The following is a 24,933-nucleotide window of genomic DNA, read 5'->3' as shown; positions in this document are numbered from 1 at the left end:
CTGTTTTAATTGATTCGCGTGTCGCCGTATCCTGACCGCGTCTTCCCCACTTTCAGCTTCGCGTCTTTGCGACGTGACTTGCGCTCATTTCTCCTCTCAAATCTGTCTGGTGACTGCCTACCTAGTCATTGGAGCAATCCGCCGCCACCGTGCAACCTCGGACTGCTGCAGTTGTCTGCTAACCCTTCATGGGCTATTTTCTGCGGTGACACTCTGGTTTCTCTCACTGCGGCTAACTTTCTTGCGACCTCCCTTGAACCTTCCCACCTTCCCATCTTTCTATCAGCGCCAGGGCAGCGCCATTGAGAATTCGACACCCCTGCGGCCAACCTTGGTTGTTTCCAGCATTGAAGGAAGATGGTGAAAGGCAGCGCCCCCGAGGGCATCTATAGTGCCACGTACAGCGGCGTAAGTTGATCGGCCTGCCTTGGTTCCTGGTCCGCAACTGCGTCCGCGCGCTGGCGTTTCCCCCAAGAGCGACCGACCCCTTGTTGGGCGGTTTCGACCTAGCGACTACTCCTGAGTATTGGTTCACCGTTAGGGGCGACTGCTGACCCGTTTGTCTGGCAGATTCCTGTATGGGAATTCCAGTTCGGAGCAGATCTCAAAGAGCATGTAATGCGACGGCGACACGACGACTGGATCAATGCGACACATATCCTCAAAGCCGCCGGGTTCGATAAGCCCGCGCGCACCCGAATCCTCGAGCGCGAAGTGCAGAAGGACGTCCACGAGAAGATTCAGGGTGGATATGGAAAGTACCAAGGTTCGCCTCGCCTCTCCCTTCCCCTCTTCCGCTACCCCGGAGACGAACAGTGATCCTTACGCATGCTCTCGAACAGGGACATGGATTCCATTGGAACAAGGCCAGGCACTCGCCCGCCGAAACGATATTTTCGAACGCCTACGGCCAATATTTGAATATCAGGCTGGCGGCGAAAGCCCCCCGCCTGCACCTCGACATGCCAGCAAGCCCAAGGCTCCAAAAGCCAAGCCTGCTGTTCCGAAATGGAGCAGTAAGTCGTCCAACTTAGCGCGCGCAGACAACGTCTCACAAGGCCGCAAAGGTGCTGCTCCTCCTCCTCCTGTCCTAGAGGAGTATGACAATGGCGATGTGCACATGAACGAAGACGACACCCCAGACAACCTCACCATTGCCTCGGCGTCTTACATGGCCGAGGACGACAGATACGACGCCCCACAGTTCTCGACAGGACATAGGAAACGGAAGCGGGAAGAGATGATTCAAGATCTGACAGATCAACAGCACGCCATGTACGGAGATGAGCTCCTGGACTACTTTCTTCTCTCTAGGAACGAGCAGCCTGCCATACGTCCGGACCCTCCGACCAACTTCCAGCCCGACTGGACCATAGACACGGAACGACACACGGCCCTCCACTGGGCATCGGCCATGGGTGATGTTGATATAATCAAGCAACTCAAGCGTTTCGGTGCGAATCTGGCCTCCCAAAACGTCCGCGGCGAGACACCGTTCATGCGGGCTGTCAACTTCACCAACTGCTACGAAAAGCAAACCTTCCCGCTGGTCATGAAGGAGCTCTTCAGTACCCTGGACGCCAGAGACGCGTCCGGGTGCACAGCCATCCACCACGCGGCAGTCATGAAGAGCGGCCGAGTCGTCTCCCACTCGTGCTCGCGTTACTACCTGGACAATATACTCAACAAGCTCCAGGAGACACACGAGCCGAACTACGTCCAGCAGCTGATCGACGCACAGGACAACGACGGCAACACGGCCGTCCACCTCGCCGCCCAGCGTGACGCCCGGAAATGCATCCGCGCCCTCCTGGGCCGCGGGGCGTCGACAGACATCCCCAACAAGGAAGGGGTCCGCGCCGAGGACCTGATCAAGGAGCTCAACGCCACCAAGTCCAAGTCCTCGCGCACCGTGCAGCAGCGGTCGTCGAGCCCCTTCGGCCCGGAGTCGCAGCGGCACGCCTCGTTCCGCGACGCCGTCGGCGAGTCGGTCGGCAGGCTGGCCATGTCGTTCAAGAGCGAGGCGGCCAGCACGGTGCAGAGCCGGATCACCCCGCTGGTGCTCGAGAAGTTCCAGGACCTGGCCCAGAGCTACGAGGAGGAGTTCAAGGAGAAGGACGAGGCCGAGAGGGAGGCGCGCCGCATCGTGCTCAACACGCAGGCCGAGCTCGCCAACCTCCGCGCCGCCATCGCCGACCTCGACGGCCTCGCCGAGCCCGACGACGTCGCCGACAAGGTCGCCGGCGACGCGGCCGTGCTGCGCAAGCAGGTGCTCGCCTACGTCGCGCACCAGAACCGCATCGCCGTCCAGGAGGCCGTCGAGGCCGAGCTAGCCAACATGGCCAACGGCGACAGCAGCAGCACCACCACCACCGCCGCCGCCGGCGGCAGTAACGGAGGAGGAGGAGGAGACGGCCCCGACGGCGCGGAGGAGCGGCTCCGGCTCGCGGCCGAGCTCGGGGCCCTGCTGGCGGAGCAGCGGCGGGCCGAGGCCGACTACGTCGAGGCAAGGGGCATGCTGGGCACGGGCGAGAATATCGACAAGTACAGGCGCCTGCTGAGGAGCTGCCTCGGGCCCGGAGACCAGGACATGCTGGACGCCAACCTGGACGACCTCATCAAGATGATGGAGGAGGAGACGGACGTCGGTGGGGGGGCCGGGGGAGGGGGCGAGCAGATGGAGATCACGCCTGTGTGACGGGGCCTTTAAAAGCCATCTTGTTCTCTCTCCTCCCCCCCCCCTCCTCCCCTTTTTGGTTCCCCCGTGTAACGACGATGCGATAGGCAACGGCCGGTTGAGCTTTTTCCACACTACACGCTTTTTGTTATCTACACATCGAATATCCCGGAAGGGAGAAGTGTAGATGTCCCCCGGGCTCTTCTGGATCGGGTCATCACTTTGCGTCCCCTATCTCTTGGCTAAGAGACCCTTGGCTCCCATGTTATCTACTATGTGGTTACGGAGAGGAAGGTCATTTGGCTTAAACCCCTCAGGGTTCGATCATGTTTTTTTTTTTCTTTCTTTGGTCCCTTCCGGCGATATATGTAGTAGGGGTGGTTGGTTCATCAGCATTCTCAAGCAACTCGCGCGGCTCGGGCTAGTAGTGTATGGCTCGGACAAGTGCATGGTTTATATTTTCTCTATATTCTTGGCTGTTGAGGGGCTGGCGGGAAAGAGAAGCGAAAAGGGAGCAGGGACAGCTTCTGATACCACGAGCTCTTGTCTGGTGGATCATGTAGGACTAGGAGAAAAAAGGAAACAGTGCACCTTGCATCGCTGCCAACTTGTGAGACTTTCCCGCTCGTAAAGCCTCTGCCCGTGTCTGCTGTCGAGAGGTGGGACTACGGAGAATCCCTATCATGACCGTCTTTAGTTGCTGATCTCTTACGCGGCGGCTGAGTTGGCCAAGGCAGCCTGGGGCGGAGATTCAGGCTTAAGACTCGGCGTGGCAAAGCATGTTGAACCAATTCCCATCGCGGCACTCATGGTCGCGGAGCTGTAACAGGCCGTCAGGTCTGGTTTGCCGGTGGGGTTTATGGTCAGGCCATGTGTCAAACGCTGACCTCGAGATGTTCAAAGGCAGCACAGTCGGCTCGGGTCACGATTCATCAAAGCCGGGCGTCCAGCGTGAGAACGTGAGAACTTTCTCTTGAGGATTAACGGCCACTGCTGACCCATTCTTCCCAACGACTAGACCGGCGATCAAGAAAGTCGTAGGGGCGGGGGCTTCTACTAGCTCGCTTGGTCCAGGTTTTCCCAGTAGTTGTTGTCCCCCACCCCGCTTGACCGTGGCGGTGAGCCTGGTAGATAGCATGCTTCGTATCTCTAGAGTAGATTGGGACGAGTCGGCTGGCAACCAGAGATTGCCAATAGATGCAGGTCGGAATCAGGCTTTAGTGAATATCGCACAGGATACCAGCTTGGGGCCCCGGGTTCACTAAGCAAGGCATCTAGACCTGGGCTGTGTGATTCCGACTACACGAAGGCGGACGCGGCTCCCGGCTGACACTGGAGAAGACGGCGAGAGAGAGCCCGTAAGAAAGCCCACACAAATTTCAGCTTGAGGCGGTGGAGCCTGGTCTTTATTCGGCTTCTGGGGCGGCCTGGCCCCAATATGGACCACCTTGGATGCGACATGTCAGCAGACGGCAAGCAAGTTCAGAGTGATACAGACCAACAACGGCAAAGCTGAGAGGCACCTCCGAGGCCACGTTAGCTCGGCCGGCTGGGTCGGGTTCTGAGACACTAGGCGGATCAACCGACCAAGGGCCAGAACGCTTATATGTGCTAACTGCCGAAGAGGGTGTAGAACTCGAGGCCAAGATTCTCGCCCGGGCACCAGCTGAGCGCCTGAGACAGGACAGCCGCGACTGGGTAGTCATGGGCAGACAAGGAGCTAACATGGTTTGCAAAATCGACAGCATCACTTGACCGTCTTGTGGTGCGAACCTGTCTCAGCGAGTGGGTCCTAATAAGTGCCATGCTGCGGAGACCACTGGGGGCTGAATCCTACTTGTTTGTGGCTGAGCTTGAAGTGTTGCGAAGGCCCAAATTGCAGTTCCAAAACCCAAGCACGCCGCAAGTCACTGGACTGCGTCCGCGAGGGAGGGCTGGGGAAAAGGCTGTCAGCTGGGTTCGATGCCGTTTGCTTGAATTGCAAAGATTGGATCGCATACGGCATACGGTGTTTACTTGCTCTCGAGATGCATGGACGGTGGTGGCCACGGCCGTATTCTCGGCTGCAGGGGACGGTGTGGTGTTGTGGTGGTTGGCCGAAGCAACTCGGCATTGCGGCGGCGAGGCTCCTCGAGCGACTGGTTGGATCAAATCGATATCCGTTCAGTCTTGGCGACACCACTAGCTCATAAGAAATCGAAGTGAGGATTGACAGAGTGACGGGCAACGGCTCACAGGATTACATAGTACACTAGATGGCGATGACCATCGCTGCCTGCTCTGAGTGGGTCGTTAATCATGTTTAGATCGGTCCTAGTGCCAGTTCTGGACTCTCGCGACGGTAATTAGCTGATTTGGCCAACAGGCAAGCCAATGATGATGCCAGGAATAGATATCGCCTCAAAGGCGGTATGGTATGTAAAAGAGCGGTCAAAATAGGTAGCAGAGCCAACTCGCGAAACACGAAACCGAACCGTGCCTTGCATCTACACGGGTAGTATACGATGGGAGGCGTGAGATCCGCACTTGATCCAGCGCGGCTCTGGTCAGGAGGCTCGAGTCAGCCAGCCATTTGCAAGGATTGACAGGGTTGGGAACGGAATACTGTGCGCCTGCGGGATACATGTGTACATCCATAGGGCTGAGAAATTCGAGATCTGTCCGGCTCGTCGGCAGCCAATTGGGCGATCTACACTGTCAGTGGTCACCCAACTGTCTCCCTTGCATACATACTATCCACTGGACAGCCGAGCAGCCAAGGTAGGTAGGTAATCAACAACCCGCCTGACGGGCGGCAGCGGCAGCGGCATCGGACGCGAAACAAGAGTAAGAGCCCCGAACCAATTCCATCGCGACAATTCTTCGGTGACCGAGGAGACACACCCTGGAAGCGTCTAAAGTGGTTGGCAGTAGCGAGGTTGACGACCTCGAGCACCCCTGGATGTGTTCGCAAATAGCATCGAAGAAGTGGCAGCAGAGGGATCGCTGCTAACGAAGGCCATCTCATGGGAGAAAAAAACCTGGAGGAACTACTTGAAGGGTCTTATTCGATCAGCTGGTGCACTCGAGCCTTGGCTTGCAGTAGGGTGGCGATGCTGAGAAGATCTGATCCAAGATCCAGACTCTATCTGCGTTGTAACGGTGGTAGTGTTGGGGGGGAAACCCAATATCGTTTTGTGCGCTGTGTGGAACGAGTCAGGCACGATTTCATCTTTATGTTATGTGTTGTTGGTCGAGTTCCATGTTGGATGGGACATTCGGCACTTGCTCTCAATCAGGCACCAGGTGGTAAGGTAATGTACCTATGTAGCAGACAGTGAGGGTTCTTGTTCCAATTTAAGCACCTAGGTGCAAGTTCGATTCCTGATGATGCGATTCTCGTTGATTGTGCATGGAAAGAGCATCTCACATATTCGGGGGTCTGGGCATTTGTGGCGGGTGCAGGGGTCGGGTGTCACCAGCAGCCAAGTACAGTGAACCTACCTAGGTACCTGGTTGCCACCGCGCTGTTATGAGCTGAAAAAGACACCCAAATCCCAGTTTTCTAATAAATAACAGAGTGCCATTAATTACCCCGCCCAACCCCCCCTGAAATGGTGCCAAAAAAAGAACCTAGCCTCCGCAACAGTGGTTCACATGGGTGGATGTCTTCCTGTCAAAAACCGGAATCTGCCACACCTGACGACAATGGAAGCTGAGCTCTGAGCCGCCATCTTGGGAACCATGGACAGGCGAGAGCTCCAACTGGCCTGGGAATCCTTGGAATCTGCAATCTGCATGTATCTTAATCGTGCTGCTTGTTATGCAGGCATACATACTGCAGGTAGTACATAAGTATTGCATCAGGCTGCACACCCCCACCCCTAAATATCCTGGGAAATGGAGGTGGTTGCCGGACCGTTCATGTTCGTGTTTCTGCAGGCTGCCTGCATGAAGGCCCTCGCTCGCTCTTGGAGTGCAAACCGCCACGAGGCTCGTCTTACTAGTGTAGAGCGCCATCTACGTACGGAACACATTGCATCCATTGGAGCTCCAACCCGAAAGCGCTCTGATTGATGCTCCCAGCTGGCAACACAGATGTCGGGCTCGGCCAAGAAGACGGATACATACCATACCAGATCTGAACCCAGCGTTGTACGGAGGTACCTGAAATCGTACAGGGATCAATTCGCTTCCATTGCCCTTGCCAGGCGGAGACGGGGGTGGCTGTACGCCTTGCAGTTTATGTGCGTATGCATGTACTGCGTACGTAGTATAGAGGACGGGCTCGCACTCAGCTGAAACTTTTCAACGCTACCGAAAACTAAGCCTGTTGCGAACTAGCACGTGCCTCCTTCAATCTCTCCAAAGAGTTCCATTTCGAGCCTGCCCTGTCAACGCCACCGCTCTCCTTGTCGCAATCCTCCGAGGGAGACCAGTCTGGCTAATTCAAGATGCCTACGCATAGTCGCTGCGCCAAATTATGGGTTTTAGAATCTAAAAAAAAAAAAAATTCCGCTGGGGAGAGACGAGCAACAGAAACGAGAGGACGAACTGTTGGGCTGAATGACAGGGATCCAGCATTTCGATTCGCCTGTCGCATTCCGCACTCTTCAGAGGTCCAGCTCGCCTTCCGCCATGCTGACTTGCCTTCTCTGGCGCTTGCCGCCGCTCACCGTCCTCCCCGATGGATGTCTTGGGGCTCCCGGGCGTCTCGCTTGCAGAGCAGACAGAAGAGCAGGGACAGGCGTCCTTGGACAGCTAATCAACACTCGGGGTGCGTTTCTAGAAATCTACATGTGTAGATGGGCCGCCTCCTAGTCTTCCACTAATTCCCAGGTCCCCCTGTTGGTCGCCGTCTGCATCCGGAGTTGGCTGCCCGCCACCAGACGCCGTCTGCTTGGCCGCCTCTTCTCAAGCTTGCCTCGTTGACTAACAGCCCTACCACCCATACCACCCTGCCATCCATGCCATCCATGCCCACCTGCCCTCAAAACACAGATCCCGGTCAAGCTTACCGTTATTGGCCACGCCTCGTGTCATCGGCAGGGACAGAGAGAGAGCAGCTGGCTGACTGAAACTAGGTGCAGCTCACAACCTTCATCACCATCCCCTCCCTCCTTCCTCTTTGCTACGCCTACTCCTGCCCACGTTCCCCTCACACCATTACGCTTCTAGCCTCCTTTGCGACGTACCTAACTGGTAGGTAATCGCTTCCTTACCCTTTTGTCGGCCTTTGCTACCTACCTACCTAGTCACCTAGGTTCTTACACACCTGCGCTCTACATATACATATAATAGTTTCTCCCGTCTCTGTCCCATCTGACATGCACTGGGAAGCTCGCATTTTCGCACTTTGGTTGGGACGCAGGGTGTGTCCATTCAAGTACAGTACAGTACCTAGCCAGCGCCAGATCTGAGCTTCCTCGACATTGGATCACAAACCCACCACAAAAACATACCTACCTACCTAATCTATCTTCGAGGTCCCCGGGTCCTAGTTTTATTATTTTCCCTTCTTTTCCTATTCTTTCGGGGTCTCGTTTACCCCTCCCTCTATGCTAAGTTTGCCCCTCACCCTCTCGAAGCCTCAGCCCTACCGTGCGAAATAAAGTGCCCAGCACCAACAAACGGCTGCTGTGTAAGTGCTGCTGTTCCATCAAGTCTCCGGGTTTCTCATTGGGCAATTCGCGACGCTCCCATTTCCCCTTCCTGCCACCTACCACCCGCTGTTCCTGTTTCCCTGCCCATGGAGTCTGTTGTCAGTCCTACCTACGCAGCCCTGTGCTTGTGCTTGGTCTCATTGCCCAGCCCTCGTCGTTTCGTGTCACCTGTTCGGTCCTTGGCGCAAGTGAAGGTGACCAACATGGGGGAAAGGGACATGGGGGGAGCATGGGGGGTGTGCCAGCCTTGGAATTCCCTCTAGTGCTCGGCGCCAGCGCCACACCGATCCATCCCAAAGCGGGTGTCAGATATTAGTGACATGGAAAAAACCCCAGGCACACGGCCATGCATGCTCCATCCATGCTGTCCCACGATAGCGCCGGAAAGTTCCCAGGCCGAGGCTGACATTGGGGGGAGGGAGGGAGGGGGAGCCCTGAAGTGGCCTGTAAAGCCAACCTTAGCCATCGCTAATCTCCTGCTCAGTTGCCTTCTCCTGCGCTTTGCCGCTGTTCCCGTTTGGATCTGCAGGCCATGCCCGCCCTCCAGCTGCCGCCCGACAGCAGCGTCACCTCGAAGCCGGGTTCAAGCCACCAACAGTCTCTACTGTTTCACCCGCATATATACGTAGCGCTCGCCGTCCTTGCTGTCGTCCTTGTTCTTCGCTTCATCTTTCGGCGCCTCCCAAAGTCATTCTGCCTGTGGTCCGACCGGTCCGTGCAATTTCGGGCTAGGCAGCCGGGATCCTCGAAGGATTCTGGATCGTGCGATTGGGATTCATCCGCTCCAGCCTCGGCGACGGTCATCTCCAGATCTTCGTTGCCATTCCAGGCTCCGATTTTCGAGAAGGAAGCGCAGACCGTTTGGGCAGCGGGCCTACTAGACCCCCCTGCTTCTCCAGCGCGAATCGGGTTTGTTGCTGTGCCGGGGATGGGTGGGCAGCTGAAGGATCAATCCAGGTCACGTGGAGTCAGCACCGGTGCCACAGACTCGAGACAACAACCACCCCCCCTCTCGGCCCATGGACTTCGCCCGGAGAGGAGAATCAGTCGTTCTCCTAGGGCTTCGCGGGCGCCCTCTTCGTCCCGGACACGTAGCACCTGTTCTGATGGGCCCTCGGACGGAAGAGGCAGCGCCATGGCAGACGACAGCCGGCCAGGCCTTCTCCAGCCGGGCTCCATGAGCGGAGACGGGGTGCTTGAACAGCATTTCGGTGGCGACAACACAGGCCTGGCGGCGGCCGCAGCAGGCGGTAGCGGTCTAGATCTAGACCGCGCCGCCCCGAGACAGTTCTCCCGGCCACCTCCGCCGCCTCCCCTGACGCCGCCGACCCTCTCCACTGCCATGTTCGCATTTGAAGATCGCCGGCCCCATTACGCGGTCTCCATCCCTCCCCAACTGGACACATCCTTCATTCACCAACCAAATCCCGATTATATTGCGTCGTCAACGTCAGCGGAGCTCAGCTCCAGTCCTACGAGTGTGGTCACGACGCCAAGGAGGCGGTCCTACACTAAGACCGTGCCGATTGGCATCCCCATCTCTTCGGGGTCGGCTTCTTCGCCTCGGTCGCAAGATAGTTCCGCGTCGTCGGAACCGTTCTCGCCATCGTCGTACCCGCCAACATCTCCTCGATTGCCGCCACCTCCGCCAAGCCTGTTCGATGACTTCAGATACGAGCATGATGGGCAGCCGCAAGAGATTGACCTGCAAGGCGAGATCATCTCCGTCATGGACGATGCGGGACACGGGTGGAAGAGGCACACCAGGGTCTATGGCGGCGGTGTCTGCTTGGCATGCATGGCGGCTGGAGGCCAAGGAGGATTTTATGGAGACAAGGTGCCTCCCGAGGAACGGCGGTAGCAGGACTGTGAGACTGTGGGACTGTGGGGAGAGAGGAAGAGGCAGGAAAGTCGAAGGAGGGCCATGGGCTGCAATTAGAGGAACGGTGCGCCGTCAACCGTCCACCACCAGACGCCACGCCGTGGCGCCGAAACCGCGACACGAAAGAAGTCGCAAGGCAGCAAACAAGCCCACGGGAATATTACGGCGCATTTTCAGGCCAGTTGGCCTTGTTATTCATAATGTGTTACGACCTACCTTTATTCCTTTATGTTCACCTATTGGTATTTTCCCCAAGTTTCGTCTTTGATCTATCTGCATTGGCGGTCACTTCGGGTTTCATCTACTTCATTGATCAAGAGCTTCCTTATTTCAAATCATAATCTTTCGCTTCCTCCTCGCCTCGCAGGTGGTCGGGGTAGGGGGAGGGATCTGCTACCTGGAGAAACAAGCACCAGGTGAACCAACTGCCTGCCGGGTCGAAATAACGACTGTGATGAATACGCCGTTGCAAGCTTGCTGCCTTGTTGGACTTGGACCCTACGGATTCTTGTCTCAATAATGAGTCCCTGCCGTTTGCAGTACACGATGAATGGGAACTCGTTCTTTGAGTCGCATCTGCTCCCGCTACTTAGAGCGCCGCCAACTCCAAAAAATTGGGAAAGTTTTGCTTGTAGTCGTACATAACCCTTTTTCAGAGTACGAAACTGCCCCTTTTACCCTGTGGCTATTCACCCTCCTCCCCTGAAGCAGAGAGGCGTTCATCGGCAAATCAGACCAACGCCCACATGTTTTCTCTGCTTGACAAGCACAAAGAATCTTTGACGGGTTTCGACTCTCAACATGGGGAAAGGCCACAAACAATGCCACAGTGGGGGCCAAAATCGTAGCCGAACGCCCGAGGATCGACGTTGAGGATCGCGAGCGCCGTTTGACGAGGCGAGCTCTTCTTTTGGGGGGAAGGGCCAGGACAGGACAGATCCTGGAACTTGATCGAAACTGGCAAGGAATATGGCGGGCTATGGCGACCTCTAGAGTGGGGTTGTGATTTAATAACTTGGCCAGAAGCAGTCACAAGTGTTGATGATGTGGTAGCGGCCGTCTCACGTCATACGGCCTGTGATCGACAATATTACCTCCACCCCTGTCTGGCCTGCTCCCGTTCGAGTTTGCGGGGGGGATGGGGAGAAGGATGCATCGGTGTTTCTCCCATGCTCGCCCCATGCCCACAAGGTCATCCTGATGATCTCTTTGACCTCATCTAGCCCAAAACCAGGGCTTAGAGGCGCTGGTCATTGTATATCATCGAAGTATAGACGGATTCAGCCTAGCAGAGAATCCACCCTAGCCCCCACGCGGCCGCTCTAACAACTGGACTGGGATGCGAATAAGCTCGACTGACTAAGCCTCGTTGAGCGGGAACCGAACAAGCAGATTCGGTCCCGGGGTGGGTACGGCTAGGTTGTGCAGTTCCCTTGGGGGCTCGTGTGACTAACCAGTGCGCGAACGCGTGCCGGGGCCGGGTTAATAGCCTCAGGGGAGTAACACTACACGAGATGCCACAATGGATGATCCGCAGCCAAGCTCCTACAGCTCTAGCGAGCCAGGGGGAAGGTTCAGAGACTTGAAGGGGGTGGTCGCAGTGCTGGGCCCATCGAGCTCCAGTTCGCTGGAGTGGCCCGGCGCTGCGGCTAAGACAAAGTCCGGCAGGTCCAGACACAAGTAGGATTGACAGATTGAGAGCTCTTTCTTGATTTTGTGGGTGGTGGTGCATGTCAATTCTTAGTTGGTGGAGTGATGTGTCTGCTTAATTGCGATAACGAACGAGACCTTAACCTGCTAAATGGCTCGCATTGCCTTGGCAGCGCGCTGGTTTCTTAGAGGGACCATCGGCTTAAACCGATGGAAGTTTGAGGCAATAACAGGTCTGTGATGCCCTTGGATGTTCTGGGCCAGCCAAGCCTTGAAGAACAAGAGTCTGGGTTCAGACCAAATCAGGGGTCGTTGGCTGCCTTCCTAGCCTGCTGAGGTGTTAGAGGGAGTTGAGCAAGAGTACTTGCTGCCCAAGAGTGAAGGGGTTGGGATATTTCCTGACAGAGGAGTGAATTTCGACAGATTAAGGGGCTATCCTGATCCGGGTCGAGAATTGTACCGGGCATTGCAATGGGTATTAGACGGCTCAAGGTTGTCTTCTTCCTCTGCATGTCTCGGTGAACTAAGCCCTGGCTTCGCAACACCCAAACAGGGACGATGAAGCTGCCGCCCATCACAACGGCAGCTTACAGATGCCTGTGCCTGCAGGGCCAACCCCTGAAGGGTGGAAGAAGGGGAGCTCGAATGGGGGTTCGAAGTGGTTGAGACGCCCTGTAAAGTAGGTGGGTAACCAAAATCTAGGTTGGTCATCTTGAACCGCGTCATAACAGTGTTCTGTTAGTATCTGATGCCAATATGAGGATGAAGTGGCTGTCGGGGATAGTCCTGATCCCTTGTTCGTGTGGATAATACCACACTCAAAGCAGATACAATCCCGCGCTCAGAGGAGATAGACGGGAAGTTGTAAAGTTGAAATCTTGTCACCCAGAAAGCACTTGCAAAACGGGTTTGACGTCTCTTGCACCAGCTCAACATCAGACCAAACATGGGCGTCACGGTCTTCGCAAACCCTGATGGGTTTGGATTTGATCTGGATTAGAGCAGGAGATTCAACTGCAAACACGATCTGATGGTTTGAAGTTAGAATCGACAAAACAGAGAGTAGAATAAAGAAAGGTGCCTTCCCCGAGCTTGACGTTTGGCTACCTCAGGAGGTATCGTATGGGGGGTCAGGTGATCCCATAGGCATGCTTCTTAAGGTCGCACAGCCAAGTTCCTTGATTCTATTTTTAGATCACAGACTTTGTGTAATCCGTAGGTAGTACATATAAGTACCTAGTGTAGAATCAGCAAGGCCTACCAGGCCAACGCTGTTGTAGAAGGGGGACACGTGAGAAAGGACCGCAATCGATGGAACACCTTGGAACTCTGCCCACTCGAGTCGGCCCAACGCGGGCCCCGTTGACTCGGCTGACAAATGAGGAAACCGGGAGGCTACACTATCGAACAGCGGCGGGGAGAGCCCCCCGATCCGTGCGCTTCGCTGGAGCCACGACGAAGCGCGCCGTTGGTGTGTGGAGGGCACGGGCCCGATCTTGTACCGCAGAATGCCCAACGAAGCTAATAACACCAAATGCAGGCAGCTGCAGGGCGTGCAGGTGCCGTGGGTTTCACAAGGAACTGGCCCAACCTCGTAATTACATGGGGGGCAGGGGGCACCACAACTTGGGAATTGATCGTTGATATCTTGGATTACTCCGGAATATGGATTTTGATGATGAGGAAAAGATCTGCTGGGCCTGGCCAACCTAACGCCCAGCCACAAAAGGTGACTTGCATATTTCACTTTCCATCTGGACAGTGGGAGGCATTGGAATGTCATATTAAAAACTCCGAGCGACTCATTAACTCGGGACATAACACACGGGAACAAAGAACACCAAGAACACACGGCCATCTGTTGTGCTGGAAAACCGAGGTAAGGGCCCGAGGCCTGAGATAGATTGCCCGCTCGCACTGCTGCAACCTCGTGTGTGACTGATCAGGGGAGATTTTTCGCTACCGTGCTCTCGTGGAAAGCAAGGTTGAAGCCATTTTAGGTACCTGGGGTCGTGTTTCAGATGCCCGGTCCGTGTGTCTCCTTGCCACCGGGTCGAGTTGCTGGCCGTTTGCGCCGCCACCTGGCAGCCCCCTGCTTGCTGCGGAGGGGCAGTTGCTGATGGGCGAAACGTGGGAATCACCGTGGGCAGGGCAGGTTTTAGTGCTCAAGACCTACCATTCTCTGCACCGGTGTCGCGGGCTTAGAGGCAGGTCTCGACAAAGGCAGGTACAGTACCCATTAGTACCTGACTAACAATTTCCAGTCCGCAACCAGCCCTCCGAATGGACAGAGCCCCCTTACGGATTGTTCGGCGCCAGTGCCAAATCCAGCACAGATTGCTGATATTGCGGATTTGATTTCCAGGTTAGTCCAGCATTGACAGCTTTTCGACCGAAGCCAGAATGGATTGGCGGAGGCTAGCCCCCATGGTTCAATGCCGTTCCCGTCGCCATGCCAGCAGCCACGATGCGCTGGGTTCTTTTCGGCTCAGGAAACCCAGAGCATCCCCGGAAAGGCTTCTAAAGCATGCGCTGATCTTGGGGGATCACCTCTGGCGCATTCCCGGCCCTAACGAGAGGCATGCTTGGCATTTTATCTTAATAATAGACCGACAAAAGCCCCAGGTAAACTTACAATGTGATTCACACCCACTCGTTCCGTGTCCCAAGGGGAACGGGGCGATGGGACCAGATGACTGATTGCCACTTGTTTACAGTGATGCACGTTATGTGTGTACATACTTTGGCTTCTAGACCACAATTTACATGCCCACCACCCCCGTAAGGCCTGGTGGTCATGTTTAGGTGGTGAGAGGTGCTGCGATTGGTAGCTGGCGGCCTAAGCGATCGTAGGTCTTAGCCTGATTGGGCCTCAGGGGGTTGATGCGCTGTCTTCACGATCGCGTCCGGCCAGTGAGGGCAAAGGGAGCAACAGAACCTCGGATGATAACTGGGGCAAGGGGTCCGCCTTGCAGAATCTGCCGCAAAATTTCGTATCTGCTGATAGACGGAGAAGTCCCCTGGCCCAAAGAAGCCTAGCGTCATCTGGCAATCTCGACTTCTTCAAGCTCCATTGGCTGGCGGGCAATTCGTCCTTTGTGCACGCCAGAATTCGCGCCATTTTGCCCACCAAGGCATTTCACTCAATCACCGTGGCCCGCTATCCGCTAGCCCCTGCTTCGAGTTGCGCTACCCTGTCGCCTCCAGCCAGTCATTTTGCTCCGTGACTCCTTCGCCGTCTCCTCCACAGCTACTCGCCCGATACATCTGCTCCACTCAGCTTCCTCTCCTATCCCTCTTGATTTTTCTCGACATCCCCTTCTCTCCATCATCACCACCACACACCGCCCTTCCTTTTTTCCTCATCCCCTTTACCCTCCCCCTCCCTTCCTCCGTGTTCGAGGCTTTGCGCCGCCACTGCCACCGCCCGTAGTAATCGTCGAAATCACAATCTTGACTGTCATCGCATTCTCTCGAGTGACAGCGGCAACCATCATCATCGTTAAGGGGTTCTGGCTCAGCACCATTCCGACTTTTTTCGCGTTTTAATCATTGTACTCTATTTCCATCGCCGGTTTCTATTTTATATTCGACCTGATATCAACATCGAATCCTAATTCACCATCCCGACGATTCCTGGGACGAAGCGTGGCGAGTCTCGAATCAATCCGTAGCTGCTCGCCATTGACGTTGGGGAAACGCGCCGATCCAACCGTTGAAAGCCGCCAGGCCAACTGCAGCCTTCATTTGAAGGACAAAGGACGGTTTTTGTTTTGCCGAATCGCCGTTCTTGGGAAACGCAACCAGCTCTTGCTTGCTCCTGCTGCCGGCGCTTGCCACCGATTCTCGACCGTCTATTTTCATTGACAGGGACCTGCCTGCTTCCCTTCGAAGAAATTCACTTGTCTCGTTGGCGGTCCTTGATCAAAGCTTCCTCGTTTCGCTTCCCATCGATCCTTCCTTCCGACCATATCAGCTTCGACAGCCCCTGTCTGCCCTGCCGCTCATTCAGCAACCTCCACTCATTATAACCTCGTCCAATACGACCGTTAATACCATTCACTGATCAGCATTCACCATCTTCACGCGCCTCGCCTCATTCGAGTACCGTTTTTTTGGATCCTTTTCTGACAGGCATCAAACACATCATTTTCGCACGTTCTCCGAGAGAGATCGATCAGCATAGACAAAGAGACGACCACGGATTGTTCGACCACGATCCCACTTGTCGTTCTCGGCTGCAGCATTACGCGCCGTCATAATATCACCATCGGGTTTCCAATTTTCGTTCTTCCGACGCTATTCTAATTCAAGTCGACCGGGTGCACACATTGCAGCCCATCGCTTCACTCCTTTCCCGACCAATATCAGTTGCGCTTTCTAGGGCTCCCCCTAATTTAGCTGCCGTGTTCGTGACGCAGCTTGGCTGGATACCCCACGACACAATAGACGACTCTACGTTTCAGCACGAATCATCCCTCGGAGCCATGGACGCAGGCGGTCTCGCTCCCATGTCTCACTCTACCTTCGCAATGCCCGGCTCGGGCCTCGCTTCTCGCCGTGGAGGCCAGAACATCAAGCCGCTTTCCTTCGAGGCCTTGAAGTCTCCAACCGATACCCGGGACAACGGCATTCCTACTCCCCGCACTAGCCGATCACACCTGCTGGCTGGCCTTCGGACCGCTCCTAAGACCGCCAACCCCATGTTCGCCAACAACCCGGCTTCCCCGACTTCTGTCCCGCCGCAGGCGAGAGGGGCCAGAACATCGGGAATGTACGACAACAACGCCCGGTTCAACGCCCCGAAAACCTCGCTTCCCCGCTTCCCGAGCGGCCAGCAGCAACAGGGTTACAATCAGATGAACTTCGGACAGCACTACACGGCCGACCAGGTCCTCGCACCGCCCGAGTTCCACGTCAATGAGCACGGTCAGGAACAGATCGACCCCAACCTGCAAGCCCAATTGCTGGTCGCGAACGCTTACCTGTCTGAACAACAGCAGCGGCTCCAGCAGCAGCTCATGAATCTTCAGGCCGCTGCCCAGCAGTTCCAGGGTCTGAACATCAACGGGCAGTATCAGACGATGCAGCAGACGTACTCAAACTTGTATCAACAGCAGCAGGTTAGGAATATGCAGCCAATGATGACCAACGGCATGTCTCAGCCCAACATCTACACCGTTTACGATCCGGTGACCGGCCAGCAGACTCTGTATGTCGACCAGGGCCAGCCTCAGATGAACACGCAGTTCGTCACCCAGAACCAGTTCAGTAACGGCGCCTCGAACCTGCAACAGCAGCAACCTGCTGTGGGGACGCCTCGGGTGCAAGTCTCGCCCCCTCCCGTTGACGCCAACAGGCCTAGCTTCCGCAATTCGTCGCCTCCTCGCCGCTTCGACTCGCCCTCTGATAACCACGCGCCGCTGCCGCCGCCTAGTGCGAATGCCTTCCGCCGGGGTCATAAGAAATCCTCTTCGCTTGCCAACGGCATCAAGGGACCTCTCTCCATCGGCACTGAGGAGCCGCCCATGTCCGCGGGCCCTAAGACGGCCTCTTTCCCGCTCACCCCGATGACAGCCACCGGAAGCTATGGACCCGGACAGGCGCGCGCTGGCGAGCACCCAGTGCGGCAGCCACGAAACCCGCCATCCATGGACGAGCTCAAGGCAAAGCCGACCGCCAAGCACGAGGGTAGCAAGAACTTCATCACCCGCACCCGACGCTCAGCTGTCCACAACCTCGTCCGCGCGGGCCTCGAGCGCCGTAAGGAGGCCCGGAGCTCTGGCAGCATCAGTCCCATTTCCGAGAGCGCCGAGGAGCTCGTCGAGACCCAAGTGACGGATAACGACTCGGACTCGGGCCGCAGCGGATCTGGCAGCCTGGTTGACGGCGATGATGCCGAGTGCAGCCTTCCCAGCTCCCGGACAAGCACTGGCAGCTGGGGTGCCATTGGCTCCGACCGACCTAGCTCCCGACAGAAGGTGGCTCGTGACAGCGTCGCCAGTGCCAGCTCCTCAGACAGCGAGAGTGGCCGCGACTCTGGCAGCTTCGCCAGCGTGTTCAAGAATGCCAACCGTACCCCCAAGGCCGGCGAGGTTACGGAGGGACAGCGCAAGGCGCCCATGTTGGTCCTCACCAGTGCCGAGAAGCGGAAGCTTGTTGTCTAAGTTCTGGGACTTATCATGCACCGGCGTTCAGCAAATGGGAGTGGCAGAGTGACGGTTTTCTATTTATGCTAATAACGATTATGGCCCATGTCTCTCCTTTCACGGCCCGACGATGGGGAGGAGCAAAGAAACAGAAAGAAAGAAAAAAAGGGGATCAAGGTTGCAGAGCTTCCGAAGTCTAGCAGGAGTGCCTCTCCCCTCTTCGGGACGCTTATGAAATGATTCGGTCGGGCGAAATGACTTGGACATTGGAGCTCTTGCCATTGACTATGGGTTCCACACAGTTGGTTGCTTTTGTGGGTCAACCACCTTTGTTTCACAAAGGCTGTGTGGTTTATTGCATTTGGGAGAACTGGTTTTGTTTTATTCTCTTCGTTTTTTTTCCGACGTTTACTTGGCTTCGTTTTGACTTGCAATTGGACCTGATGTCGATCCATCCCACGATATGCCTGTGGCTACACGCGACACCGAACACGCCGCTGGGCGCGAATCTGGAGGGGATGCCCGTCATTCCATTCTTCCAATCCTTTCTGCCACTCGTGGCATCGACCTCTTTTTGGACTCTTTTTCTCGGGGACGGGCTAGGGAGTGAATCTCGCTGGCGCCTCTTTTTGTTCGATGGGAAGGAATACCATGCAAGTCAGGGGATAGGGGCAGGAGAAATAGCCAAGGCACGCTGTTGAGAATGGAAATCCAGTGCACAATTGGAGGGACGCTTTGCTTCTTTACACGCGCCTTGATGACCTTTTTGAGGGAGAGTTGGGGGCATGAGTTTGGCGGATGCAGAGAAAGGGAAAGGCGGTTGCGTGTCTTCATATTTTTGAGGGAGCAGGAACCAAGTTCGCACCCTCCTTTTTGTTAACATTCCATGTGCATTCTTAAAGAAACCTAGATCAAGAACAAAAGATTCACAAGTTATTACTGTCCCTCCATCATTAATCAGATGTGCATTTGTGCTACCCTTGCAAGCAAATGACACGGCTTTCTCCCTCCCTCCCTCTCCTTCCTTCTGTTCTCTCCCCCTCCCTTACCCCTTCCCCAACAAGCTCTTCATCAGCTCGAACCCCTTCCTCTTCTCCACCTCGATGCCGGAGAAGCGGTCCCTCACGGCCGTGACGACGACCTCGTCCAGCTCCTCGTCGGCGGCCAGCAGTGCCCAGGTCTCGTCGGCGAAGGCCTGCAGCGGCAGGCCGATGCGGGCCTGGCCCGCGGCCACGAGGTCGGGCTGCAGCTCGTGCAGCTCCGTCTGCACTGCCGGGGGGATGATCTCGATGACGCGGATGTCTTTGTTGGGGGTTGGTTAGCTAAGAAGCGGTAGGGATTTTTTTTGGGGGTGCGGGGGAGGGGAGGGGGATGGGGAAACATACGGTGCGTCCCTGGAGAGCTCGAGGCCGACAGCTGGGCGCGCAGGGACCAGGCAAGGCTGTGGAGGGCGGCCTTAGAGGCGCAGTAGTTTGGGCAGCGAGGGTGGGGGATCAGGGCGAGGCCGGAGGAGACGAGCACGATCGAGGCCGGGCGGTCGGGGGAGGAGGTCAGGTGGGGCAGGAAGGCGGCGACGGTGGCGAGCGGGGAGAGGTAGTTTGTGCGCAGCTCGAAGGCGGCGGAGGAGACGGAGACGGTGTCGGGCCGGGTGAAGTCGATGGTGCGTTGGAGGCCGGCGTTGAGGACTATGCTGTCGAGGGAGGGGTGGGTGGCGGTGATTCTGGTTGGAAGGGGGGATTAAATTTGACACTGTGGGTTTTGATAGGGGGGGACGGTTGGGGGGGGAAGGGGAGAAGGGCTGTTTACCTCTTCGCCCACTCCGGGATGGCGTCGACGTCGGATACGTCAAACACCTCGGCGGCGACCTTGTCAGCGCCGTGCTTGGCGACCAGTGCGTTGAGGCGGTCCTGGCGGCGGCCGACGGCGATGACGAAGATGCCGCTGCCGATCATGCGCTCGGCGAGGGCAAGGCCGATGCCGGCCGTGGCGCCCGTGATGAGGACCGTCTTGTACGGGAAGGGCATGTTTCGAGAGGAAGTACTGGTTTATTTTTTAGTTTCTGGGTAGGATGAACGCCCTATATCTGTGCTGAGTGGCATCTATATATCTGCTTCTATCTGCATCTTAGTAGCCTCCTCCCCCTCCTGTCGCCTCTAGTCATTCATGCGGTGACGAACCCCGCAGTTAGGTAGCTCCCGTGCACTGCATTTCCGAGCTAATTATAACAGCTCGGGTCCGTCTCGTTGGCCAAAACCGGCACGTCTCTTTTGCTGCATTGAGGGGGAAATACGAATTCAGGGGTGATCTTTCCAAGCGACGCGTCATCTCGTGCAGAAAAGACACATGTAACCAACGGGTTTCCCAAGAAGGTAGGCAGGTACCTACCTATATATAGATGAATCTTGGAAATCTTGGGGGTGGCCTACGCCTTTTCACGGGCATGTGGTCTGTGCGATACCAGCGACGGCAATGATAGTAACAGCATCAACGGCAGCAATGGCGACAACAGCAACAGCGATAAATACGACAGGTAAGTGACGGCGCTAGGCAATAGCGATAGGCGATAAGCATTGGCAATATGCAATCCCGTCTCCAGCATTGGGATTCTTGCTATTGCTCGCTGCCCATGGTGACCGGTGATAACGGCGCTTATCGCCGGCGACACGGCCCGGGATTGGACGGTGCTTTGCCCGAACTGGGGCCGGAAGTCGGTCGCATGTGGGTCATCCATGTCGTCACTTTTTAGCCCCGCCTCTCGCCCTCACCCCCTCCAACTTGTTTTGTAGGGAATAGTCTCCTCTTAAGCCCGGAGCCTCAGATTATAAAGCCAAGCTTGCCTTCCATTCAATTGCCTTCCAACTGGCCTATCAACCCACACTAGTCGTGCCAATTCGATCTCAAAAAAGATGTCGCCCCTCATCGCTCAAGCTCCCACTTCGCGGATCATCCTGGGTCTCATGACCTTTGGCAAGGACGAGTCCGCCGGAGCCCGCATTACGGATATCAACGAGTTCAACAAGATCCTGGACCTGTTCCAGTCCCGCGGTTACAACGAGGTCGACACGGCGCGAGTCTACATCGGCAAGCAGCAGGAGGCCTTCACCAGGGAGGCGCAATGGAAGGACAGAGGCTTGACCCTGGCGACCAAGATCGTGTATCCCGGCGAACCCGGAGCGAACACGCACGACAAGGTCATTGAGTCGCTGGAGACGAGCTTGAAGGAGCTGGGTACCGACTCGGTGGACCTTCTGTACCTTCATGCCGCCGTACGTTCTTACTTGAATACCCCTATTCCCTCAAAATACGCCCCCCATATCTAACCAAGCTCCTTGCAGGACCGCGGCACTCCCTTCGCCGAGACCCTCTCGGCCCTCGACAAGCTCCACAGGGCGGGCAAGTTTGTGCGGCTCGGCATCAGCAACTTCACGTCCTTCGAGGTGGCCGAGATCGTGCTGACGTGCAAGCACAACGGCTGGGTGCGGCCGACGGTGTACCAGGCCATGTACAACTGCATCACGCGGGGCATCGAGCCGGAGCTGGTGCCCGCGTGCCGGCGGTACGGCCTCGACATCGTCGTGTACAACCCCATCGCGGGGGGCCTGTTCAGCGGGAAGATCAAGTCGAAGGACATGGTGCCCGCCGAGGGCAGGTTCAGCGACGCGAACCCGACGGGGCGAAACTACCGTGGGCGGTACTTCAAGGAGAGCACGTTCAGGGCCCTGAGGGTCGTCGAGGAGGCGGCGGAGAAGCATGGCCTTAGCATGATTGAGACGGCGCTGCGGTGGACGGTGCATCACTCTGCGCTCAAGGTGAAGGATGGAAATGATGGTGTCATCATTGGCGTGTCGGGCGCGCAGCAGCTCGAGGATAACTTCACGAATCTGGAGAAGGGGCCCTTGCCTGATGAGGTGGTGAAGGCGCTCGATGAGGCGTGGCTTATCACTAAGGCGGATGCGCCGAATTACTGGCACATGGATATCAAGTATACGTATGATACTAGGGAAGCGCTGTTTGGGGCCGGCGCGAAGTGAGGTGGAGGTCACGGTTATTCCCCTGAAATGGACGAGGTGTTGGTAACGGTGGATTCTCCAGCGTTTTCGAGGCGTGTCTGTTTTGGGACATGTGGGATGAAGCTCATTGGTTGAGGAGGGAGGAAAAGGGGGTTGGGCTAGATGTAGATTCTGAGTACAGGACAAACTGTCAAACCGTTCTTCCGGTGATGTATTTAATGAGTGTGTCTCTGGCTAACTGTTCACTAAACTGGGGGTACTGTTCTCGCACACATTTCCAGCGAAAGAGGGAGTGCCGATAATGCCGGATCCGTGACAAAACGAGCGAGATTACTGCAGCTGACCGAGAGCCTCGCGCCGAGACTTGGAGCGGGGGTCGAAGAAGGGCTTCTCTCCGAGGGATACAACACGGTTACCCTGGCGTTTCCCGACATAGTCACTATTGTCCACCACCGTTAGTGAGGGTTCTCTTCGCCCAAGCAAAGGGACACGGGAATTACTCACTTGGTAGCAGTGTGGAACACGGAACGGCTGACGAGCGGAATTTGGGTTAGCAAAATGGCCATGCCTACCGTGCCAGCATTGGTGCTGCCGGTTAAGACTTACTTGTCCCAGATAGCAAGATCATCCTTGTTCCAGCGGAAACGGACCTGGAGGTCATGATTCTCCGCGATGAGTTGGAGGACTGTTTGTTTTGCCGGTTAGTTCGCACACACACGCGCAAGCAACAGGTCTGTAAGGGCAATGCCGACATACAGTACGCCTTCAAGACCTCGCTCTCGCGCTCGGTCACCCCGTTGATCCACCCGGCCGCAACCTGATGGCCAGCTCCGAACAGACTCTTCCAGCCCGTGACCGGGTTGGTTCGGACAAGAGGGCTGTGTCTCGCGTCAGCATTTTCACCACGGGACCGTCTCCTCATTCCCAAAACGCATGGGGAGCAACTGTGGAACTCACTGCTCAGCCAGGAAATCCAGGCCGGTGTTCTCTGGCGCCCCGCGGTAATCGTCAATGAGCTCCTCACCAAAGGCCTCCTTGACTTTGACGAAGTTGGGCTGGTGGTGGGTCGCCGTGAGGCCGTCGGCGAGCTTCTGGATCGCCGGGGAGAGGCGGTCGTACGCCTCATACCCGGACGCCCAGAGGGTGTCTCCGCCGGCGTCGGTTGGAGGCTGGACGATCTTGAGGATCGCGTAGTCGGAGGGAATGCGCTCGAAGGTGATGCTGCGAAGGGGGATCAATATACTACTCAGGGGCAGAAAGGGGGTGGGTGCGGGAAGGCATACTCGGCGTGCCAGCCCTCGCTCGCGAGCTTCTTCGACTGCGGGGTGAAGCGGTCCTTGTAGTACTTGCGGTTCTGCTCCGAGGAGATGACCGACACCTCGTCGTCGAGCTTGCCGTTCTCGTCGACCGCGATGCCCCGCTTGCTGTTGGACAGCGCGTGGCGGTGCAGCTTCGACGTCTCCGGCTTGCCGGTCAGCTCGCCGAGCCGCTGGCCAAGGAGCTTCTGCTCATCGATGTTCAGGTCTTGGTTGCGGAAGAAGACCACGCCGCGCTGCGAGACTGGAGTGTAGTTATGAATTAGCATCTTCTACTAAGTGTGGCCCCGGAGGGTATGGCTTTGTGATCTTACCAAGGATAGCCAAGTCTCGGATCTTGTTATCATCGTGCAGAATCTGGCTAAGCTGGAGGCTTGGGAACTCCCGCCCGATGACAGCAGTGACGTCGAACTGCTCGTGGGCGTCGAGAGATCCCGAGTACACGAGCGGCCCAGGGATCCGGGAACTGCTGATTGTCTTGCCGGGGAGATCAATGATTGGGGTGGAAGTCTCCACGTCGATATCTGCAGCTGGAGGAGCCATGTTGAGGAGTGTTTCGATTTGGATTAATGTTATGTTTCTTGAGTAGAGACTTGGATATCTGGAGCAGTGTACAGCGCCAAGTCGTTGAGGATGGAAGTCCAGGACCACATGGCTACATGGAAGGAGAAGAAGGGCCTTTAAATACTTTACGGGAGGAGTATGTCCAAGCCTAACTACCCTTCTGCCCTTGGGATAGACCCTCCGATGATGATGATGAGGTGCGATACTCCGCACTTTGCGTCACACATCACGCTTGAAGATTTGATATTGCTAAGAGGTTAGGAAGGAGTCACGGGCGCAGTACTATCTTTACCCGGGCTTGATCTTGACTTCCAGCGAATATGAAGTCTTGCTTGGGTGCGATGGGATTTGGCGGCACACCATAGATTAGACCTGCAGTGGTAGCTTCCCGGTGGAAATCCCAGGGGGCGAATGGAATGGAAGTAAAGGTAAGACGTCAAGTGGCTCCTGATACATCATTGGCTTCTCGGAAGTCGGTCGCTTCTGGCTCGAGATGGGATGCCGAGTGTCTCCTCTCGTGAACTGAACCAAGGTGTATCCGGGTTTCGAGGTGCCATTATCGCGTCATCTCACGCAACTTGGCGATAAGACTCAACCGGCACGAGATGGGTGCCGTCCACGACACGAATCAACAACAGTTTCAAGTTAGGTAAGCCCGGGAGACAGAACAAGACATTTTGCTCGGGATCACGACACCGGACTCGGTCGGGGTGGGGCCGAGGACCTTGCGCCGATCTTGGATGTTGCATCCGGCTGCACTCATTCTTTGCATGCAAGCCGCGATGGAGTTTAGACTGTATGAGATATTGGAATCCAAGTTCGGCAAACTTTGGAAAAGAAGGATTTCGTCACGGGAAAACGTTGGAAAAATAGGCAGCTGCTATCGAAATGGAATATACGTCTTGAAATTCCACGATCCGCCTTCTCTCCCTCAAACTGCTAGACTAAAGTAACAATGCTCAGCCGGTCAAGATGTCTGTCCCTTACGCCTCTAGGTTTTCGTTGAGAGAAATAACATTCCTCGTCAAGACCGCCAACCACCA

At 56.2% G+C, this 24,933-nt stretch overlaps 10 protein-coding genes across 10 annotated transcripts; 6 read left to right on the top strand and 4 right to left on the bottom strand.

Annotated features, from left to right (window-relative positions):
* Positions 1-357: 357 nt before the first annotated feature.
* Positions 358-2,698, top strand: QBC33DRAFT_444951 (cell division cycle-related protein res2/pct1; the record flags this gene model as incomplete). Its single annotated transcript, XM_060424295.1, has 3 exons — positions 358-408; positions 571-766; positions 843-2,698. The coding sequence occupies 3 exons, from the start codon at positions 358-360 to the stop codon at positions 2,696-2,698; spliced, it is 2,103 nt and encodes a 700-aa protein (XP_060286995.1).
* An 83-nt stretch (positions 2,699-2,781) lies between these two features.
* QBC33DRAFT_216653 (uncharacterized protein) lies at positions 2,782-3,623 on the top strand. The gene has a single exon (XM_060422734.1). The coding sequence runs from the start codon at positions 2,865-2,867 to the stop codon at positions 3,306-3,308; it is 444 nt and encodes a 147-aa protein (XP_060286994.1). The 5' UTR covers positions 2,782-2,864; the 3' UTR covers positions 3,309-3,623.
* On the bottom strand, positions 3,624-5,033 carry QBC33DRAFT_216652 (uncharacterized protein). Its single transcript, XM_060422733.1, has 5 exons — positions 4,913-5,033; positions 4,694-4,858; positions 4,515-4,611; positions 4,180-4,450; positions 3,624-4,124 (listed from the first exon to the last, which is right to left on the bottom strand). The coding sequence occupies exons 2-5, from the start codon at positions 4,788-4,790 to the stop codon at positions 3,939-3,941; spliced, it is 651 nt and encodes a 216-aa protein (XP_060286993.1). The 5' UTR covers positions 4,791-4,858; positions 4,913-5,033; the 3' UTR covers positions 3,624-3,938.
* A 3,719-nt stretch (positions 5,034-8,752) lies between these two features.
* Positions 8,753-10,483, top strand: QBC33DRAFT_216050 (uncharacterized protein). Its single transcript, XM_060422730.1, has one exon. The coding sequence runs from the start codon at positions 8,852-8,854 to the stop codon at positions 10,178-10,180; it is 1,329 nt and encodes a 442-aa protein (XP_060286992.1). The 5' UTR covers positions 8,753-8,851; the 3' UTR covers positions 10,181-10,483.
* A 2,328-nt stretch (positions 10,484-12,811) lies between these two features.
* QBC33DRAFT_216047 (uncharacterized protein) lies at positions 12,812-13,981 on the bottom strand. Its single transcript, XM_060422729.1, has one exon. It carries the CDS (start codon positions 13,707-13,709, stop codon positions 13,047-13,049), a length of 663 nt encoding a protein of 220 aa, XP_060286991.1. The 5' UTR covers positions 13,710-13,981; the 3' UTR covers positions 12,812-13,046.
* Positions 13,982-16,338: 2,357 nt separating this feature from the next.
* QBC33DRAFT_444623 (uncharacterized protein) lies at positions 16,339-18,018 on the top strand (the record flags this gene model as incomplete). The annotated part of the gene is made up of 1 exon (XM_060424283.1): positions 16,339-18,018. The coding sequence occupies one exon, from the start codon at positions 16,339-16,341 to the stop codon at positions 18,016-18,018; it is 1,680 nt and encodes a 559-aa protein (XP_060286990.1).
* A 109-nt stretch (positions 18,019-18,127) lies between these two features.
* QBC33DRAFT_216032 (uncharacterized protein) lies at positions 18,128-18,902 on the top strand. Its single transcript, XM_060422727.1, has one exon. The coding sequence runs from the start codon at positions 18,237-18,239 to the stop codon at positions 18,699-18,701; it is 465 nt and encodes a 154-aa protein (XP_060286989.1). The 5' UTR covers positions 18,128-18,236; the 3' UTR covers positions 18,702-18,902.
* On the bottom strand, positions 18,832-20,463 carry QBC33DRAFT_525716 (short chain dehydrogenase). The gene is made up of 3 exons (XM_060426843.1): positions 19,807-20,463; positions 19,386-19,720; positions 18,832-19,302 (listed from the first exon to the last, which is right to left on the bottom strand). Exons 1-3 carry the CDS (start codon positions 20,022-20,024, stop codon positions 19,046-19,048), a joined length of 810 nt encoding a protein of 269 aa, XP_060286988.1. The 5' UTR covers positions 20,025-20,463; the 3' UTR covers positions 18,832-19,045.
* Positions 20,464-20,826: 363 nt separating this feature from the next.
* On the top strand, positions 20,827-22,143 carry QBC33DRAFT_216219 (aflatoxin B1 aldehyde reductase member 3). Its single transcript, XM_060422731.1, has 2 exons — positions 20,827-21,266; positions 21,336-22,143. The coding sequence occupies exons 1-2, from the start codon at positions 20,907-20,909 to the stop codon at positions 22,029-22,031; spliced, it is 1,056 nt and encodes a 351-aa protein (XP_060286987.1). The 5' UTR covers positions 20,827-20,906; the 3' UTR covers positions 22,032-22,143.
* Positions 22,144-22,185: 42 nt separating this feature from the next.
* QBC33DRAFT_216037 (alpha-ketoglutarate-dependent sulfonate dioxygenase) lies at positions 22,186-24,249 on the bottom strand. Its single transcript, XM_060422728.1, has 7 exons — positions 23,641-24,249; positions 23,294-23,570; positions 22,968-23,231; positions 22,767-22,888; positions 22,617-22,695; positions 22,515-22,541; positions 22,186-22,449 (listed from the first exon to the last, which is right to left on the bottom strand). Exons 1-7 carry the CDS (start codon positions 23,867-23,869, stop codon positions 22,341-22,343), a joined length of 1,107 nt encoding a protein of 368 aa, XP_060286986.1. The 5' UTR covers positions 23,870-24,249; the 3' UTR covers positions 22,186-22,340.
* Between the last annotated feature and the right edge of the window lie 684 nt (positions 24,250-24,933).

The sequence above is a fragment of the Phialemonium atrogriseum genome (genome assembly GCF_030411735.1).
Source record: "Phialemonium atrogriseum strain 8032-3 unplaced genomic scaffold QBC33scaffold_3, whole genome shotgun sequence".
Lineage (NCBI taxonomy): Eukaryota > Fungi > Ascomycota > Sordariomycetes > Cephalothecales > Cephalothecaceae > Phialemonium > Phialemonium atrogriseum.
The sequence above is the reverse complement of the archived record's forward strand: the minus strand, read 5'-3'. Positions and strand labels throughout refer to the sequence as shown.